We start from the raw sequence: 21,926 nt of genomic DNA on the forward strand, positions 1-21,926 counted from the left end.
TGTGTGTGTGTGTGTGTGTGTGTGTGTGTGTGTGTGTGTGTGTGTGTATGTGTGTGTGTCTGTCTATTCTCTCTCTCTCTCTCTCTCTCTCTCTCTCTCTCTCTCTCTCTCTCTCTCTCTCTCTCTGTGTTGTGTGTGTGTGTGTCTGTCTGAGTAACAAAAATTGATCTAGGGGAGAAGGGAGGAGTGGAGGGAAGGGAAGCTTCAGTCAGGATGTAATATATAAGAGAATAAAAGTGTAAAATGAAAGGAAAAGAAACCTAAAAGATAAATATGTACGGGGGGGGGGGGGGGGGGAGGAGAGAGAGAGAAAGTGCTACAGAATGCCCAGATTTTAGATCCTCTGTACTTGCTTCTGCTCTCAAAGGAAGCAGACAGTGGAAGTCTCTGTGTTCAGTCACTCAGCTACATGTGTGCCATGGCATACCAAAGCTTGCTGGACAATTTCCAAACATTAAGCTGTATGTCTTCATTGTGCTCTCTATGCAACCTTCACTTTTTCCCATTATAATTGTTGAGACCATAGTTCCCATTAGTGTCAGGACCTTTGTACTGTGTATGTTTATCTCTGTCTAGTAACAGTAGTTGGGGTTGAGCCAAGAATCCCATTTTAAAGATAAGCTGACTGAGGCCATAAAGCTGCCTAGCTGCTGTTTGGGGTTGATATCTGACATAAAGGTTGATGCTCTTCCTGCTACCCATACCATTCCCACTGCTGCCTGCATTTTTAAATTCTTTGACGTTTCTAGGCTTGGAAACAAAATGTCACATTAAGATTTTTGTTGTGAAAGGAAATGTAACTGTGCATACGTTTATTAAAACAGCTTTTCTCTAAATAGTGAACCATCTGTAATTTTCTGTCGGAAGCAACAGACATTAAAGCAGCTGTGTGTCTCTGTTTCTCTTCACAGTGCTCCCATGCCCTACCTCATAGGAATCCATTTAAGTTTAATGGAGGTAAGTGGGCTTTTTTTCCTCCCTGATCCCTGATGTGGGCTTTGGTTTTGCTTTGTGTAGCAAAAAAAAAGTGGGATCTCAGGATATGTAGCTCTGCACGCAGGAGCAGCTGAAGCAATTGTTCATGCGCAGCCTCCTGTCCGATGCACAAACCCCATCCATCAACCTAAACCCTTCTGTCTCCTGCATTCTAGGCTTCTCTGCTTTGGTTGAAGATGGTGGATTTTTCCCTGGGTGAATAAGAGAGGGTAGGGAGGTAGGAAAGGAGATACCATTTGGGCTTGGATAAGGTTTGTTTGGAAAGGATTTGTTTGTTTTTTATGATGACATTTATTCTAAGTCATTGTAACAGTGTTACATTTTCATGGTAGGAAATGTGATACAAATGGTTTATAGAAGTTATGAAGAAGAAAATTAAAATTAGCCACATTGCCATTATTTCAGAATGAACTACTGTTAGCATTTTACTAGTCTTCCCTTGGTCTTTATCCTGTAGATATTTGTCTCATCTAATATTGTCTTTACCTATCAGCGTTATAATGTGAGAATCCCTGCCTTTTTTTATCCACCCTCAGTAACAACAGTTTTTCATTCCTACAACTTAACCACTTTTCTGCCATTGAACACTTAGTTTGCCAGATGATCTTTTCACTATTATAAATAGCACTTCAACAAACATCTTTATGCATAAGGCTTTATCTTCATATTTTTTCTGCATTATATCCCTAGTGCAGAATCCCTAAAGCAGAACTGCTTGGTCAAAGCTGAGTCTGCTGCCAGATTGCTTTCCGCATGGCTGTACCAATCATGCACAGTACTTTCAGTGGACTTTCTATGCTTTTGTTCATGCCCTTGGTTTGTATACTAGACCTCCAGAGTTGGTTTTTTTTCCCTTTCTTGGGGAAAGGACAGACATTAGCACTGCCCAGAGTATGGTGGGGCTAGTTAGCTTGCCTGTGTGACACATGTGGGCTCTGGGAGGAAGTCCCCAGCCTTGCTTGCCATGGTGCTTAGCATGTCTTAAAGGAAATGCTACTTTTCTTCTGTTCCTTTCATTTCACGTTGACAACAAGGACCACCTGCTTCGCCGCTAACTGTTGCACGCTCTGCTATTGTGCTTACAAAAATGAAACAAGTTGGTTATCGAAAAACCTGTTTGTTTGACATTGAGAATCTTGATCAAAATAGACCACAGAAATCTGCTCAAATTTCTAATTTGACAGGACGGCCATGTGGCTCCTACATTCTGTTAACAGTCCCTCCCTGTCATCACCCAGCCCTAAGCACATACAGTACACAGTTTATGGACTATCTTGGATGATGTATTTAGATCAGACTGAAGAGACTGCTTGTATGTTTTACCTTTGTTAAGTGTGGGGAGTCTATTCAAAGCTCCCATACAAAAAATTAAAAGTAAATCCTTTCTAATGGACCTTTCATGCCAACTGCTTTAGAGTTTAAAGCACTAAAGACTACTGGGTCTATCAGAGTCCACAGTTCCCTCCTGCCTTCAAGTCTGCTCTGTCATAGGCTTTTCCAGACCTTTTCTGTGTCCCAGTACCTTCAGCATTCTCCAAAGTATCTGGTCTTGGCTTGCTTTTCTTCTCTATGTGCCCTCCAGCCATCTTGTTCAAGGTTCTTTCTTCAGCACTGAGTCAAGTCAGTGACACTGCTCAGTGATGTTAACACTGCTCCTGCTCCTGCTCCTGCTCCTGCTCCTGCTCCTGCTCCTGCTCCTGCTCCTGCTCCTCCTCCTCCTCCTCCTCCTCCTCCTCCTCCTCCTTCCTCCCTCCCTCCCTCCCTCCCTCCCTCCTTCCCTCCCTCTCTCTCTCCCTGGATTTCAGGTCCCCACTGATTTCAAGAACCCATTGAACTTCACCTCCCTTAACTTGAGCTGTCTCAGTCTTTCTCCAACGGTTTATTATTTGCAGACACACATTCCAAGCACTCAACTACCTTCTGATGTTCCCAGTTCCTTGAAAGGTATTGCCTGCAGATGCCCCAAAGTTGAGGCACAAGCATTCTCGATAAATACTCACAAGTCTCTATATAAAGCATCTTCAATCTTGTTCCTTTCCCACTGTCTTCCTTGGCTCTTTTCCTTAGCTTTCTTGGATTCTTACAAAGCCCTATTCACTGATTTGATAGCAAAATGTAGGCCTTGTGTGTTCCAAGAATTGTGCTAAGTCCTGGAGTTACAAAAAACGAGGATAAGGTTTAGTTTTTAGTCCCCCTATGGTGGCAGTTGTCATGTGGATTGCCAGGTGTGGTCAGGTCACTACAGCACACCTTCCATTCTCATTCTGTATTGCCCCCAAGCTTCCCATGGCTTCTCCACTGCTGTCAAGCCTTCTGCCCCATTATTGTAAGAATGCATATGAGCCAGTGCTTGTACTAAATAGATCCTGTGCATCCCCATAGAAGCCCTGCCCTTTTTTTTGGCAATTCCAGAAAGTATTCATCTTTTACTTGTGGGATCTCTTACTCTTCTCTACTCTTACTCTAAACAATAGCTGTTTGTTTCCAAGTCCCACTGTATGTCCTGTGGAATATGAATCTCATGGGAGCAAAGACAGCATCATCTTCTATTGTAGCCTTAGCTTCTTTAGCAGGGTGCCAAGCAGGTGGTATTGTCTGAAGCCATAGCTTTCTGAGAAGGATGCAGTTAGTTCTTGAGGATCCGTAACTGAACATACTTTAAAGCCTTCCAACAGGCATCAGTGTTTGCAGGTCACCAATGCCATCATTGCTCATAGAAAGCCAGGCCACTGGCACCTATAAACCTGGCGCTATTGGGCACAGAGACCCAAAGATCATGGGGACTTGCTGGTTTCCAACGTATCTTTGTGTTATGTGAGAGAGCCTATTTCAGGGGAAGAAGGTGGAGAATGATAGAGCAGGTACCTGATATCTTCCTCAGGCTTGCACACATAGGCATAGGCCCTCATGCCTATGTGCACATGCATGCACACACTCAGAAGAGGGCTTTAAAATATTTTTAATTTTATGGGACTTTAAGTAATACAGAACAAGCCTTTTTGTGTATAGTAAAGCATACAATGCAGAGTATGCTAAAATTTAAAGCACTTATGTGAACAGGTACCAGACTATTTTGACCAGTCTTTAAAGGGTTTTAGGTTCAGGAAGCAGTGGCCCTGCTGTGCCGAACTCTTATGTGGTCAGTACCAAAAGAAAAAGAAAAATGGAAATTGTTCCAGCCTCCGGGTAGTTTTATAAACCCCAACAAGTTTCCTTGAACTGTTTCCTGTAAGTGTTGCCCCTACCCCCATGACACTTCTTTCTATTGGGTCTTCTAGACTTCAGCTTAGGCTCAGGCTCCTATTGTGCATGCTTGCTGGACTTACATAGCTCTGACATGGCCTTCAGTGCTGCAGCATGTCCTGAGATTTTCCTGAATGTCTCCAATGCCAAGGGAGGAGTGTGGCCTGGCGGTCGAGCAGCTCTGTAAGGAAGGGGCTGGGGAGGCCTAGCTCCTCACTACACGAGTTTTCTTACTGGCAATTCAGCAAGAGGCTTATTTTTGACTGGCTTGTTATTTTTTCTTGAAAGCTATAGGCACCTTATTATGCCTTTGCATATGTGCCAGGATTTTTTAAACTTCAAATGAATGTGGCAGATGTTCATAAAAGTTTAGAAAAAGCTACCATAGGAAGACTTTTTAACCATTTTTATGACACTCAAATTTGTGCACAAAAAGAAACATAAATTATAACCTAGTATTCTCATTGGAAGGAAGGTTATTTTGAGGAAAGACCTACTTCTAGTCTTCAAGTTTGAGCAAGATGCCATTGCTAAATGGTAACCTTGTCACTATAAAGAGTCCACTTTTCTTCCAAAGTGACAAGTTTATAGCTGTTCTTCTTCCCTCTCCCTCCTTCTGCCTCTTGATATTCTTTCTCTCATTTAAGCAATTGGAGGCTAGTGGCAAATGAGCAGAATAGCCGAGGGTATTGGCATAGGCCTAACTGCTTCTTGGAGAGAGTGATCATGTTAGTTGGCAGCTAGGAAATCCCAAACCATGGCCAGATTACACACTGACTATTTCCTTTCATTCAACTGATCTCAATTTAGATCAAGACACATTTATTCAGTCCCCCTTCTGCGCCATATCTGGTAGCAGGTGCCAGGTCATGTCTCGTAGATGGTGCTTCTCCTATTTGTAAATGAAGAGCTTCCTCACATGCTTCAAAACAGTGCTCTGTGCACACCTCAGAGTGAGATGAGGAGGGGTGCAGCTAAAAGGTGTTTTACAGTAGAATGGTCAGAAAGGTGGAGGGAAAGGTGATAACAGAGTCGTGTTTCTGAGAAAGGCTAAGATTAGCTTGTGATTGAGACCCTGCTGGATGCAGAGGTGGGGTGTTTGGGATTTAGGTCCTGGAGTCTGGACCTACTTCCTGCTCAGGTGATGTTGGACAAGGATATCAAAGTGATGAGCCTCTTGTTTTCTCACCTACACACTGAGGATAGGGGCGGAGTTCCCTGTATGGAATCATTGGAAAGATCTGGTGAGGCAGTATGGCACTCAGCATAAAGAACTCCATGGAGTCAGCAGCCATGGCTGCCTTGTTTTGTTCAGTGGCCTTAAAGTCATTTATATTGCTAAGTTGGTGGCTTCGAAATCATAATATGTGAACTCTTAGGTTACCCAGATAAAATTGATGTGCAACTGCCCAGTGTCCCCCAGTTTGCATTGTCCCAAGGTCGGGAATAACACTTCATAAGATGCAATCAGTGTCCTTTCAGACCCCTGCCTGACCACATCCTTGCATTTGACTTGTGGTTGTTTTTATTTTGTTTTGCTTTTTTTCTTGAAAAGTTCTGGCACTATATTATGGCTCTCTGTCAGTGCTTGATTTCTTGGGCTCCCAGAGGGTGAAGGTGACAATTGTGATATTTCATCTCTCTGGATCTTACTTTCTTCATCTAGGATAGCAAAGTCCTGTAGATGTTCAGCATATACTATGGTCTGGCCCGTGCACTGCCCTTTCCATGGTAAGGTACTAAGAAACTTTTATATCCCAGGTCTGTATATAATAGTGGCTGTGCCTAGTCTCTACCTTCTTGGAGGTTTGTTTTTCTGGAGCAGATGCAGACAGGTTGAAGTTAACAGTGAATTTAGGCAGATAGCAGCTGTGGTAGCCACTGGCCCTAGCCTAGAGGGCTTAAGGCCACACTTCTCAGATAAGAAATATGGAAACTGAAGCCCAAACAGTAAGTAGACCAGTCCCAGGAAAGCCAGGAGCACAGGGAGCCAACCACATTAGCAGAGCCTGGAGTGGGACCAGGGCTTTGCAGGACCATGAGGAGTTCCATGGTAGCAGGAGCATGAAGGGGGAGGCCAGCCAGCCTGTAAGCTGCATTAAAGAGTCTGAACTTTATAGGGCAACAGAGAGCCATTGAAGGGTGTAAATAGGGGAGGGACATGGTCAGGCCTTCTCCGTGTAGGTCATTAGAACCAGTCCTGCCATATAAAATGCTTGGAAACTGCTTCACACTGTTAATAAAGTAAATTGATATTTGTAAAGATCAAGGTAATTCTTAGGGAAATTATACACCAAAACCCTGTGTATAAAATTCAGATGTGTTAGCATCCCAAACCCATGCTTCTGAATGGTTTCCTTTGCTACCAGGCACAGCTGAGGTGTTTGTAGTGATAGTTTGCTTGAAGGATTTAAACACCACTGTTACTCAATGTTGTCCTCTCCTCTCTGGCTGTTATTTAGATTTTATTTTACTTGTTGCTTTGAAGCAATCCTCCTGCCTCAGCCTCTCACATTCTGGAATCAAAGGTAATGGGCCACTGTACTTCACTTCCTCTGTGTGTTCAAGTGTTTTTATGCATTAAATAAACATGCTCCAGTTTGAAATTACAAATATAAATGATGTCCTCAGTGATAGTTCTAGGCCATGGGAACTGGGAACATGAGATCTAGGACCAAGCTGTATACACCTAGCCAGCTTTCCTTACTAGCCATTACAAGAGGCATATGGTGGCTACTCAGGGCAAACAGCTGGGCTTCTACTAATCTTACCTCATTCTGCTGGTATTTCTCTTGGAAGGCTTGGCCAATGGCTGCTAAGGAGCCTGGTTCTACAAATTCACCAAGGTGTCTTCCTGAGGAAAGGATCTAAACTGTCAGGTCCAAACTTGTCTTGATCTCTGGAATGCAGAGGCCACATTGTCTGTGTCTGCAGTGAAGGTCTTGGTACACTCTTGGGCTTTGACACAAAATAATAGTATTCTCTTATAGACATTTTGGGTTATTTTGCATTACAAGGAAACTGGGTGTCTGTTGTTTAAGTTGGCAGTATTTTAGCTAGTTTTTCTTTTTCATGTTTTTCATGGGATAGCAAGTCTTTAATCCTTTGTTCACATACATTTATTTATTTATTTATTTATTTATTTCTTATTTTTAAATCATTCAGTACTGAGTAAAGCTGAGTGTCTCTTGTTAACCATGGAAGCATTCTGCTGCTTCCCAGGATTCAGAGGTACAGTGTAGTTTATAAAACTCTGAGCCACAATCTTGTTCAAGTACAAATGGTGGCTTGTATGTGTGTGTCCTTACTCACAATCATAGAAAAATACCATTGGGAGTTGATTATTGGGGCAATAAGAAAGCAAAGTTTGCATAAAAAAATCTTATTTGATGGATACAGTCACAGGTTCATAAAGAGAACCTAATCATGAAAGAGGGGGAGGGGAGGTGGCAGCAGCTAGAATGTTTCAAGACTTTGAGTTATCATACATTGGGATCTAAGTTATTACACACTGGGGGAGGGGTGAGTTATCACACACGAGGGACTGTCTCTCCTTTTTCTTGGGAACATGGTTCAACCCTTCTATAAAATACACCTTGCAAAAGGAGGACTGAAGGCTTTAAATAAGATGATTTCCTGCAAAAAAAAAAAAAACCAGGGTCTGTCAACCCACAGCTGCTCCTCTGTGCCATGTCCCACAAGGCTGTGTGGGTCAGGCCTGGCCCTGCCCCACACTTAAGTCAACCCTTTTCATCATAGTACCTCACTCTGGATGTCCTGGGAGAGGAAATCACAGGACTCTTTGTGTCAGCATAGCAACCTCCTTGGACAAGAACTATTTCCAGAATGATGGGACCCACTTCCTTGTCTCTCCAGGGCTCCTTGTCTCATCTGTAGAAATGCAATAGCATCTCAAAGATTTGTGAGAATTATCTAGTTTAATAAGTGTGAAGAGCTTGTTCTAAGTATTCAATCAGCTGTTCATAGTTGGATAGTATGTATGTAAGAGGCAAAGGTTAGATGATTGAAACCCTAGAGATTGGTTGTTTTGTAAAGAAAGAAGTAATTGAAAATTGTTTGGCAATGCCCAAATTTCCTTAAAATGCCATCAGCACTACCATCGAATAAGGAATTCAGAACACAAGTACACAGGTTTTGTTCTCCCAGGGAATCAAAAGAGGTCTGGTTCAGTGGGTGGGTTTCCCCCTGGAAGCTATCTCCTCTTCACAGTGGCATCTGCCTTTAATATACCACTTAACCTATGTTGAGATCAGTTCATAGAAAACAGCTTAAAGCCCCCGTGGTACTTTGTGTAATCAAAGGGAGCAAGTACTTCTGACAAAGGTAAGGGTCTCCTAAAGTCCTGCCATTCTCAGTTTAATTCTCGGTTGTGAGTGTCAGTCACAATGTAGAGAAACTGAGCAATCATGCAGCACAGTGGATGATGCTTTTGTTTTCCAGGTTTTTTTTTTTCCTTTCATCCCTTAGCCTGCCATTATAAGCAAGGCCCATTCAATAATGTTAAAACTGACTTCAGAGGAAACTCTGAGTTAATAACCCCTTACCAAGAGATGCTTAACTGAATCAAGTTCTCCTCAGATGAAGGTAAGAAGTGGGCTGCAGGAGCCCTGGGACAGAATGGAAAGAGCCCGGCAGACCTGAGTCCAACTTTCTCCTAGGACAAGAGCCTTCTAACCAGGTTCTTGTTTAAAATAGGAATCATATTAACAAGGGAAAGGTATGAGTCATTTCACAGTCTGTCCCCAAAGTGCAAAATGCTTTTAATCCTGGCCTCTTTGGAGATGCCTCTTGGAAACAAATAATAGGTGAAGTTTAGATCTACTAGTGTGCACAATGCTTCAGCTTCCTGAAGCTTCCTGGTCGCTGCCTTAAAAGGGCTTCTGGCTGTGTTAAGATGGCTCTTTAAAGTTTACCCTTGTATGAGTAGGTTCCTCACTTCACAGAAATTTTTAATGAGAAGCAAGCGAAGAAACGTGTGTACACCATATCCATCACCTGATAGGTGCAAAACCAATGGAAGTGACTACCAGTATTTCATAGCTATGGAATGGAGTTCTTTCTTTAAAGAATTATGGAACTCATCTCCCCAAGACAATCTCTGCCCTCTTTTTTATCCTCTGTTTTACAGTCATTAACTTTCCCTTAGGAAAACTCACTTAGAGTCACTTTTAACTGAGGCCAGCCCTGAGGGCCCGGGGACTTCTTTTCATAAAATCCTTGGGGGTGATTGGGGTAACCTGATGGGAGTGTTTCAATGGCAGTGATGATTGAAGAGAGACTCCCTTGGCCTAGGCAAATCCCACTTGGGGTCTGGGCACATGTGGTTCTGTTTAACACCATGCTCAGCAGCTCATGGTACGAATTTGTGACCATCAGGCATTTACTGTTGATATGTGAGGTCACCACAGTAGGAGTGTTTGTCAACCAAATTAAACTTCCTCTTAATGACCTAAAATAATTGATTCGGAAGGCATTTAAATGGGCCAGGGCAATGTGTAAGCAAGCTGAAATCTGGCATTTTCTGCACAAATTACTATGTGTTGTTTGGCTTGTGTTTTGCTTTTGTTGAGAGTAATGTGGACGGACTGTGGCTTTTGGAGCAGTAGTTGAGCCAAATTTGAATCCTAGCTCCAATACTGTCTCTATATCTAGTGCAGGTCACTTGTGCCATTGTGTACCTTGAGATCCCCATTAGCTAAATGCAAGCACCTACCCAAAGAGTGACCATTAAGTCTCAGGCACATGAGCAAGCTCTCACTCAATGGCAAATATTATTATTGAGTATTTTTAATAGTTTGTACCAGGTGGCCCAGCTGTGATGAATAACTACATCTCACCTACTTCTTGCTAACCACTCTCTCCATAAACTGTTGTCTGTAGTAAACAAATAAAAACAATGAATATACCTGGAGTGGTAAACCTCTTTTTCCCTATTGTTTGGTTCTCAGTTGAGCTCAAGATTAATCTAAAGTTGAACAGAAAGCTTTAGGCTCTGGAAGGATCTTCCTTAAGCTATATGTTAACTAAGCATAGGCCTTGGCAGGGAAAGCTTGGGGACTCATCCTGTGTTTGTATGAATACTGGGCATTGGCTTGAGGCTTGAGTGTGGTACCATTAAGTCTTGTTGGAAACCACCAATATCCCCAGAGTATTCCCTGATAAAATGCTTTGCTCCATAAACTAGTACCTGAAAGAAACTAAAAGGACCAGACTGAGGCTCATAGGTACTTCTCCAGCCCATGCCAAACCCCGGTGCCCAGCAGCCAGTGCTGGGAAGGGTCCCCTTCAGTGTGTGCCTGCAAATATTTTGTACTGACTGAATGAGTGAAATTATGAAGCTTAATAAGTACGATCTTCTACTATCCATCCCTAGCTTTAGAAGAAGAAGAAGAAGAAGAAGAAGAAGAAGAAGGGGGGGGGAGAGAGAGAGAGAGAGAGAGAGACAGAGAGAGAGAAACTATGATTTTTGGAAGTAATCCCAATTTTTAAAAATAAGAGAATTTGGACATTTTGGCATATGGGGTTTTTTAAATGAAATTTCATGGAACTGAAAACAGTCAATTTTAGGTTTCCAAAAATTGTTTTGATTTTCGTTGGTATAAATTTGCTGCACATGGTTTTGTGGGAAGTTCTAAGAGATACATTTAGGACTTAAGGGTTGGGTTCCCCCCCCCTTTTTTTTTCTTTCTGTTTTTAGATCTATGGTTTAGTTTTAAAAGGTGAGTTGTGTTTTGGGGGTAGACAGGGGTTGTAAGAAGGCAGAGTGTCACTTTTAAGGACAGTTTCTGGAATGATAGTCATTATCCATTGTTGAGCAGTGACCATGAGACATGATTTCAACACAACCGGACCCTCCCTATCCAATCCTCTTCTCTGACCTCAGCGCGAGTGTTCCATTAGCAACAGCTGCTGGTGATCAGCACGTGAGTCACCTGTATAGGGTCAGGCTTATTGCACATCAAGGATCAACAGGGAGATGCCCAGGAGGGGCCTCAGGCCACCTGCCGTGAGATGATCAAAGGGTTGAAAGGTCAGAGGGCACAGCTCCCTTAACCGTATCTGTCTGTAGAATAGCTGTTTCAGATTGTAAATCTTAGCAATTTCATTAAGTCCTCCTGGCTGCTACTGGGGCATTGAAATAATAAAATTTTATATCTGCTGCCTTTCCTGCTTCTGGCAGCCAGACTGATACGTTCTGTACAAGGTGGATGTCTTATGAAAACCTTTCCTAGAGTGATCAGAGCAGCACTAATGAATCCTCGTTCTGGGAAGTTGGGGTCCCAGAACCTCTTCCTTTGCAAATGGTTGTTTTAAAGGGAAATGGTTTCCACAAAAGCCGTGCAGCATCCTTTTTTTTTTTTTAACAATACCTTTCCTCCAAAAAGCAGATCCCCAAACTTTCTCTCTTGCCACATGCTTCCTTAAGCACTCAGGAGATGAGATGGGCTCGGTCAGCCCAGCTGCATAGTACGCAGCCTTGTCACAATGCTGCATCCTTAAGAATGGTCAGCCCTTGACATCAAGTGAAGTCCTCCTTCCCACCTAGCAGAGCATTGTTGTATTTTTTGAGCCATGTCTCCTGAACATGAGTTCCAGCTATTTTTCCTACATCTTCAAAGTACTGTGGACCTTCAGGGTTTAGAGGCTCCTATATAAGAGAAATCACAGCACTGGCCATCCCTTAACTACCCACATATTTAAGGCCACCTATAGTTTGCCAAGTTAAGAGATTTTCATGATGAGAGTGGTGTTTCTGAAATTCCAAGGGCTCTTTTTCATGGGAGATCAGTTCACTCTGATTAAGTCCGTAATTCTCACTAAGCCATGTTTATGGGGGCAATAAACAATGTTTCAGCATGCTTGTTAAATTGGGTCTCCAACCTCTCCACTCTTTAAAAATTGACATTTCAAATAAAAGGCAGGTGGAGATGGGAGTTGGGATTTGCTGTGCTTATTGATGAATGAATGATGGCCAATGGCAGTTGTATAGAAGGAGTGAGGCCTTGTTTTATGGTAGGGAGGCCCCAAACCATTTTGGGATTAGGGAGTCCATATCCTCTTACACTCCCAGTGAAGCTCTTAAATCCACGCCTCGTTGTTTCAAGTTGGATGGGTACCATTATGAAGTACCAGATAGATACATTACAAACTCACTGTTTAATTTTCCTAATAAGTCTGTTCTAGTATTGATAGCTCTGTTTTCCAAGTGATAAAGTTTAGGCACACAGAAGTTATGTTGCTTGTCCAAAATCACACAGTGAAAGACAAGGATTTGAGCCAAGTTACTACTCTGTATGAAATAGTTTAACATGCAAAAGCAGATATTTTACTAATCTTAATTTAAAGTCCACTTAGCTATTTAGCAACCTATCTATAGTGGTCACAAGAGATATGGATGACCCAGCTTCTGTCCTCAGTATGTGCTCAGCACCAGCTGTGTCATTTCCTAGTAAAGGGCCCCAGGCTCTGTGTTGGAAACTCCCGAGCTCAGTCACTTACTTTAGAACTTTAGTTTGTTGTTTATGAAATGAGACCCCAATGCCTACTCCACAAGAATATGGGGACCCTCTTTAAATTAGAGTGCATTATAAAGCTCTTAAGCCATTTTCTAGGTGCAGGTCTGTATGGGAAAGGGTAGGTTAAAACTGTAATTTTAAGGGGCTAGTAATCAAGCACATGAAGAACACCATGAGACGTATCTCTGAACCTATTGTCCCTTATACTTGACTAAGGAGTTGGAGACCATACCTTGTAATAGGAGCTGGAGTCAGGAAGAGTTCCTAGAAAAGCAGAGGGTAATATGGAAGCTGGAAGGAGCCAGGCTGTCTCACTAAATACTCTCTCGCCCAGTCCCAACAGAAAAAAAGAATAAAGAATGTCAATTTTTTGACTCTTACATGAAAGTTTCCAGCAGTGGTGGAGTAAAGGGTACGAAGGTCTCACCCTCCACTCCACTGTATAGAGGCTACTTTGGGATGGACTTGAAGATTGTGGCCTAAGAAAAAATGGCAGAACTCAGCTTAAAGAGGGGAAGGCCTACCCATATTGAACTGTCTGTCTCTGAAGAGAACCTGTGCATTTGGCAGTGATCCCTCACTAGTCTTGTTTCCCAGCCCACAGAGAGGGGAACCAGAGCTGTACCCAGAGGTAGCAGGTGAAAAGCTGAAACACCAACCTTGGGGCTTTCTGACTACCCAGACAGGCTCCAGGTACCTGTGGATATTCTACTGAGGCAAGATCTACTTCATATCAGGGTTTTCCTAGGATCCATCACAAGGAGGCCAGCAGCCCCTAGAATTCAAAGAACATGGTATAATTGTCCCTGGGTCCTTATAGCCAGCCCAGCATCTCTTGTGAATGACTAACCAATGTGAGTGGCCACTCAGAAGAGGCTCCACTGGTGAGCAGGCTCTCTGCTGGTCTGGGATGAGGTCTCAAGCTGTGTTAATGAGCATCAGTGCTTACTCCCCTGTGAGGTAGGGTGGCCCTGACCTGAGAGTGTTTGCCCCACTTCCCTCCCCTGCCAAGCTTCTGTTTCTATTTAAAGCATGCTGGGAAATTCCAGTGGGTTCTTAAGGCTCTCTGAGCTGTGGACTTAGATTTTAATTTTGTGGGGCAGGAAAGAGCCCATCAGTGACTCCAGGCTCCAAAGCAAAGCTACCACGTTTATCAACTGCTTGGCAGCTTGGTGACCTCTGGGGCAGAGAAAGGGAAGGAAAGTGTCACTTTTCCTCTTTTTGTACCCAAGACTTCAGGAAGAATAAAGAGCTTAGGTTCCCATTTGCCTCTCCTCTTCCCATCTATACTTGCCTAGTTCCTCTTATTTCTTTGCTTTCCTCCTAGGAGGCCACCGGATCCCCAAGCTGTTCTTTGTTATGTGCTCATATGTATGCGCATGCATTTGGCTACATTTTATATGTGCTGAGTAGTACAAAGAACACTACAACCATGTGCGTTTTCTTTCTCTGACACAGAACAGTTCTAACAACACAGGCATATTATTTCACCTCTTTTAGCCTTGGTTTTCTAATCTATCAAATGGGTATGATATTCCAGAGAAAACTCTCTTAAGGTCTATTATATTTGTCAGAAGAAATAGTTGTGTCAGAGAAAGTAGGGAGTGATGAAGGTGTATTGCAGTTCAACTGTGTTCAAAGCTGAACCCCATGCTTCTGAGCTATGTGTCTTTACTTTCTGACCCTCAGTACCCCTCTTTGTCATATAAGGGTATCCAAGATTAACATGATATACACAAAGAGTTGGGCCACACAAGGGCACAATGAGTGGCTATCATTGTGCTATCCATTGTGCTGTTGCAGACATCAGTCAAAGGTGATGGATACAGAATGCATAGCAACATCTGTCACTTGCTAGTCCCTCAAGATTTGCTGTGACCTTCAAGTTCTATGACCCTGGGCATACAGTTAACAGGAGAAATGACTACATAAAACCCAGGAGTAGTCATTTAGTATAAATTTTTTATAACAAACTATTGAGATGTCATTTTGGTTTAATTTTAACGATATCCTGTACCTTCAAAATTAAAAACAAAGAAACAAACAAAAAAATGCAACCCACTATTGAAAAGATTTACTTCAGAGGGCATCTCAGCTGAATCAGGAGACGAGTCAGATAGCCTTTCCCAGGGGGTGAACTGAATGAACTATAATGGCCATGGTTATAAGGATATGAGTTCTATCAAACAGTGTGTTTCTAAGTGGGATAGCACATGCCTTTAATGCCAACACTCCAGAGACAGAGGCAGCTGGATCTCTGAGTTTGAAGCTAGCCTTGTCTACGTAGTAAATTCCTGGATAGCCAAGCGTATGTAGAGAAACCCTGTCTTGAAAAACAAACAAACAAACAAACAAACAAACAAACAAAGCATAGTATGTCAGGAGAGAGAACGTGGTGGGTCAAAGCACTTGCTATGTAAGCCTGAGGTTGAGTTCAATCTCTGCAGTCCACATGGCGGAAGGAAAGAGCTGACCCAAGGTTGGCCTCCATATGCTGATCCATGGCATGCATACAACAACAACAATAATAGTAAACAAGGTAAAAAAGAAAAACCAAGTTCCATCCTGCGTCCTGCCCCACCCCCAGTTATCCCATGGTGGGCTCTTTGGTACTGCCACAGGGGGCCTGTGCAGAGTAGATGTCCAAAACGACTCCTGCTCATGACCAACTACACAGACACAAAATACATATTTGTTCTTTTTTAAAATGCACTTATGGTCATATGTAGCAAGTATCTATGTACCCATACTACAGATTACATGGGACTCAATTGTTTTTAAAAAACAGTTGCCCCTTGTCCTGGGCCTCTAAGAGCCAGAACAGCCTCTCTTTGCTGCTGTTCCTCCATCCTACTGCTGCCTCACACCAGGCTATCTTGGGAACGTCAAAGTGTCTCATTGGAACCCCAGTCAATCTGCTTAACACCTCTCTGAAGGAAGGCAGGACAGCCTAAAGAAGCAGTTGTAGCCTATAGGTATCTGTCTTTGCCTACATGTTTTCTGACAGTATTGTATACTATCTATGAAATTATTAATAGAATTGTTTTATTTGTATAGCAAGGGCAGGTTAATACCTAGTACTAATTACATACCAGGTACAATCCTAAATATAATACATATTTACTCACTTAATTCTCAAAATAATCTGGTGGGACTATGTTACTAATTTTTGCTAATGTGTGAGATTTAAAGGGAAAAGTGACCTGTCCTAAGTATATGGTGAGCCGATCTCCATCACCCAGATGGAGAGATAGCATTACAATGCCAGCAGCTCTTCCCAGCCTCCTCCAGCCTCCTGGTAACCACTATCGTAGATGTGGATATCACTTCATTGAGCACCCAGTTCAACAGATACAAGGACTAAGAGGCTTGTCTATAGCATGGAGGCTGAATTGGAGCTCAGACGCAATGTAGCCTCAGAGCATGACCCAAAGTCAGGAAAACAACAGGCTGCTGGGAGTCTTAGTTTTAATAGCATAAAATCATGACAGTAGAGTCTTACTAGTAGACTTCCTCAGAAAATGCACTTAACTCTTGTTTCCTCAGAACTGTAACCCCTTAATTGACATACCTGTCAAGTCACAAGGAGAGAAACTCTAAAGTAGCTCATGTGCTGACCCTTAGTACAGTCAGACTTGGTGCTGAGCTCCAAACACACATGCTACACTAGCCACAGCACAGCTGGACAGCTTCGTCCCCACTTCGTAGATGAGAAAACTGCAGGTCAGGAAAACTTGCTGGAAGTCACAGTCCTGAGGCAAGGCTTGGATGAAGTGGTCTGATTCCAAGACCTGCCATCTTCGTTCCTGAGTTAATGCCTGTTGTCCCTGTCCACTGTGAATTCATCCTGTGCTAATTAATCATGGTAATTTTACATGGTTGTTATCATTGCCATCATCATTGTTATTCCCATTGCACTTCCTGGAGCAGACTCCAGTTTGCTTACAGTAGGTTCACATTGACATCTGCTGCAAGTCTGAACTCCCAGTAGAATGGAGACAGTCACAGCTGGTCTGCTCTTTCCCCAGCTAAGGAGTGTGTGTGTGTGTGTGTGTGTGTGTGTGTGTGTGTGTGTGTGTGTGTTGGACTCTGTGTTAGACACTGCAGACAAAGGAGCTAGGGTCCTGCCACAGAGATGATCCTGGTATAAAAATAACAGCAATGATTCACCACGGTGACCTCCAACACCTCCGCCCTGGTGCAGGAACACTGCCATCCATTGCAGTCCATCAGAGGAGACTGGACTTGATTAGAGCTGGGCCCTGCTCCTCAGCTTGCAGTCATTTTGGCTTCCCATGCCAGCACTACTACATCCCAGCATTTATATCTCTCCATTCTGTGAAGAGCCATCATTCCCTCTTATGTTTATATGGTATTGCTGTGAGTCCATTTCATCAACTGCTCAATCCCCTTCCCAGACATTAGGTATTTAGACATATTCTAAGAGGGCACAAGATGCAAACATTTTTTAAAGCTCTCACATTGGCATAAAAGGCTCCGGAGTCAAAGTCTTCAGGGTAGCCTCTTTGTCCTGAGTACCCATTCACAATCATGCACCCACCCTTGCCTTTCCAGGTCTACTATGAGTTTATTATCTGTTCTGGATATCATTCTGATGAGTTTATCAACTATACTGAGGTATAGTTTATGTCAACAAACCATCCATTTAAAACAGTGGTTCAATGAATTTTAACAGTTTGAAAGCTACCACCATAATAAAGATTTGGCACATTCCTATTAATCCCAAAAGAACATTAGTTTTTAACTTAACAAACACTTACCTTGCATTTCCTGTGCGCCATGCACTAAATAATTTTTAAATGTTAGCCCATTTAATACTCATAGCAGCCTGATAGGATAGTGTCTTTATGCGAACCCAGAAGAAAGAAAAACAGGCATGGAAAGATTGACTTGCCCAGGTTGGTATAGCTGGTGTGATTAGACAGAACTCGGCAGACTAGATGTGGGATCTGTGCTGCTCACCTATGGGTTCTGATCCATCTCTCTTCCATCCCCCACCTTCATTCATTTATTCATTCATTCATTTAAGAAGTTTCTGCTGTGGGCTAAATATTGGGGTAGAAACTAAAGTAGGAAACCCAGAAACAGGGCAGAGGACCAGTGAGTAAGTATTGTATAGGTAATCCTAGGTCGGTGTGTTGTTCTGATTGTGGGAAGCTAGGTCCTAATAACTGCATTATGCAACAGGCTCTCAGAGTGCCTGAGCCCAGAGTCACCAAGTTATAGAAATCATGCAGAAACTCTTAGCACACATCAGCATCTCTGAATACCACAATCAGGGTTTCTGTTGCTGCAACAAAACACCGTGACTAAAAAATAAGTTGAAAAAGGAAGGGTTTATTTAGCTTACACTTCTAGATCATAGTCCACTATTAGAGGAAGTCAGAACAGGCACTCAAGCAAGGCAGGAACCTGGAGGCAGGAGCTGATGCTGAGGCTGTGGAGGAGTGCTGCTTACTGGCTTGTTTTCATGGCTTGCTCAGCCTGCTTTCTTATGGCACTCAGGATGACCAACTCAGCAGTGGTACTACCCACAATGCACTGGGCCCTCCCCCATCCATCAGTAAATACAAAAATGCCCTACAGGCCTGCCTGCAGCCTGATCTTATGAAGCATTTCATTGATTTGGTTTGGTTTGATTTGGTTTCTAGTTTTTTGGGTTTTTTTTTTTTTTTTTGAGACATGGTTTTTTGTATGCCCTTGGCTGACCTGGAATTAGCTTTGTAGTCCAGGCTGGCCTCAAACTCACAGAGATCCACCTGCCTCTGCTTCCTGGGTGCTGGGATTAAAGGCGGTCACTGCTACCACCACCACCCAGCATGAAGGCATTACTTAAGGTTCCCTCCTATCCAGCGACTCTAGCTTGTGTTGAGTTGACATAAAACTAAACAGCACAATGAGAATACAGCTAGTATTGTCCCATTCTCTTTTACCAACTGGGAACCTGGTGGATTTGTGATGCCCTGTCTAATGCAGTGCTTAAGGATACCCACATGGTTTGAATCAGCTAAATGGGACTTTTATAAAATTGGTGTTCTCTTTGCTACTCCTGAGCTTTTTATATGTTGTAAGTTGCCCCTTGCCTGGCCCAAAGAAAGGGGTCAAGCTAAGACTGTGACAAAAGCACACAGGAAAGATAATGTTTTAATAAATAATATTGATGAGGTGCTGCTGTTTTTATGTTTCTGGATTTTAAAAAAAAATGTCATTTTGACAATGTATATCAATGTTGTTTGGGGTTTTTTTTGTTGATTTTTCCCCCTTCTTCTCATTCTGAGAAGAAGCCTATGGAGTCTGGTGGGGGAAGGGTTTGCAGCTGGCAGGAGCCTTGGCATATGCTGTAACTAAAAAGAGAGGGAATGTGTTGGTGGGACAAGCTACCGGAGAGCTGTCTCGGTGTGCTGCGGTACTCGTAAGTGTTTAATTGGGAAGGATTTTTGGAGGACTATTTTGACATCTGCTCATGTCTTTGCTGATTTTTCTTCACTTAGAGTAGGAAACACAAGCTGTGGATAAAATGGCTTTAAAATAATTGGAAGAAAAGATATATCTCCAAGTTGAATTCACCAGGGATACTTCTTAAGAAATGGGTACTAAAATCCACTTCTAGGAATCTGTCCTGAAGCAGAGAGCTTCCAGCCTTCAGACTTTATGACCATGTGATATATATTAATGTCTTAAACACTGGAGGTAATGTTCAGCCAAGTGTCCTTGGTTGAGTTTGCTTCCATGTAGCAAAACACTCTGGAGCAATTAGTAACTGTCGCTTAGCTTTTAATGAAGTGGAGCATTGCTTATGCTGTAATCAATGTGAAAACTGAGGGGCGGGGCAGTGCAAAGGATTTAGAGCAGAGGTAGGGAAGAAGAAGTAGAAAAGGAAATAATTTAGAGTGATGGCTCCAAATGGTAAGCTTCGGCTTTCTGTAGAGTAGGCATATGTAATTTTTATTTTACAAAAGGCAAGTCTGATTTTTGCACAATAGAAAGCAGGCCCAGAGAGAGTTAGCTGTGACTGCCCACCTGCAAAGGTGCTCAGGATTAATCCTGGGGTTCTGGGTCCATGGATCTGGTCGTTTCAGATAGGTGTTAGTTAGAGTTAGACTCTTCCACAACCAGGTCTGCTGTCCTCCCTAGCAGTGTGGCATCAGGCAGTTTGCTTTGTCTCTGAGCCCCCACCTTTGCCTTGAAGATAATAGGTTCTTTCCAGCATGAGGCTGAAGAGAAGTGAGCTAATGCTCAGGAGCCATCATTCCCCACCAGCACTCCCAACCACAGCCTTTCAGGAGAGAGCACCCTCTAGCCAAGCCGCCTTTGATTCTTCCCTGGGGAACGCTGAGCTTCAGGAAGCCCCTTGAGCCCATGCCAGCCCCTTTAGAAGAGGCCTTGCCACCGGCAGGGCAGCATTGTCCCATGAGAGGAAACTGCCGACCCAGCTCCCGCCTGGAGCCCAGTGCTGGGGACAGTTTGGTTACTAAGGGGACCCTGGCCTGCTAAGTCAAGAAAGGAGGCCAGGGTTTTTCCTCTTCTTCAGCCTGCTGCCATTGTTGAAAAAGTAAACACTCCACACAGCTTAACTGGCAAGTCCTCCAGCCAGGAGTGGAAGGAAATCAAAAGCCTGTTCCAGCCCAGCCTCAGAGAGCCCACAAGGGCTGGTCTGTGCTGCTAGGGCAGCTCTGGGAACAGAAACAAGGCCCAATTCTGATCCACTCTCAACACCCACTCACAGAAACTTTCATCTCCAGGACTGCTCTCCAGTGGCCATTGCCTCTTGCTTCTTCTGTTTGGAGCTATTGGGAAGGTCAGATGAGGCAAACAAGAGATACTAAGGTATAGTAGTGGTCCTCAGTTCAGTACCTGCAGCCTGGTGTCCCTCACCCATGCTCTGATCCTGCCTCTGATGATAATCATCAGCCTTTGAAGCCAAGCTGTTGCTACCAATAGGCTTCAGCTCTTCTGTCAACACATACTAAAAAGTAATAACTGCTATGTATAAGACCTCCTGAGTGCCTAGCCCAGGGCATATATGACCTCTGCTGTTGATGACAGCCTAGAACAGTGGTTCTCAACCTGTGGGTCATGACCACTTTGGCCAACTTCTATCTTCAAAAATATTTATATTAAGATTCATAACAGCAAAATTACAGTTATTAAGTAGCAACAAAAATAATCATCATTGAGGTCACCACAACATGAAGGACTGTATTAAAGAGTCACAGCACTAGGAAGGTTGAGAACCACTTGTCTAGAGGGACTGGTAGGAAGAGAGGGACACATGTACTCCAGTTTCACAGGTGAAGCCACTCAGTTAGATGTGCCACCATGAACAAACTTCATCACTTCATGGAGTCTCCCTTTCTTATCTCTGAAATGGATGGTGACATCATGCCTTCTAGCTCCTGATGGAAAAGAAAATACCAGTAGAGCAGGCAGTTTTGAGCTCTGAAATGTATGTGGCTTTAGTGGTAGAGATAATTGTGGTTGAACTTCATGTAACTTCCTTATGATAAGGTTGCTAAGTCCACTGTGAGTCTGTGTGCTCCTCTGCAAACAGGGCTTGTGTTCACTAAGTCACAGTTCTACACAGTGGTCAGCAGCTGTGTTATTAACACCTTCTCATTTACACCCAGCCTGCAAATAAAGCAACAGCTAATAGAATGATGGGCTTCAGAAGAGAGAGGTTAGTCAAACCTCTTGTTGAATCTCTCTGGTTCTCCAGCAATGGAAAGTACTTAATAGACATTTGCAAGATATCCACAGGCTCCTGGAAATGCCTGTAACAGGAGTTACAGACTCTGGCCATTACATGGAAAGATTCTAGGGTTCAGTTTCTTGACATGTTTTTTGTTTTGTTTTGTTTTGATCACCTGTTAATGACTTGTTTTTTTTTTTAATCAACTGTTAAAAAGTCTCTGACAAGCATAGGCCATCCTCCTGTTAGGAAGATCCTTGAAATCTTTATTTAGGTACCTTGATGTTCTAGAAGCTAGAATCAAAATATCAGTAACAATTTTCATATATATACATATATACACACACACACAGACACACACACACACAATGACAACAGAGTGTCATTTTTCTAGCTGTTTGACTCAGGGCATGTTACCTAGCCTCTGTGAAATGGCTTTC

At 43.1% G+C, this 21,926-nt stretch overlaps 1 protein-coding gene across 3 annotated transcripts in view; it reads left to right on the forward strand.

Annotated features, from left to right (window-relative positions):
* Dennd1a (DENN domain containing 1A) overlaps nt 1-21,926 on the forward strand; it is a 473,969-nt gene that overhangs the window by 291,348 nt on the left and 160,695 nt on the right. For all 3 annotated transcript variants that reach the window (XM_028754699.1, XM_028754700.1, XM_028754698.1), the window contains one exon: nt 912-957. In XM_028754699.1, coding sequence (XP_028610532.1) covers nt 912-957 — 46 coding nt within the window. The remainder of the gene's footprint in view (nt 1-911; nt 958-21,926) is intronic.

The sequence above is a fragment of the Grammomys surdaster genome, unplaced genomic scaffold, assembly GCF_004785775.1.
Source record: "Grammomys surdaster isolate TR1022 unplaced genomic scaffold, NIH_TR_1.0 126035, whole genome shotgun sequence".
NCBI lineage: Eukaryota > Metazoa > Chordata > Mammalia > Rodentia > Muridae > Grammomys > Grammomys surdaster.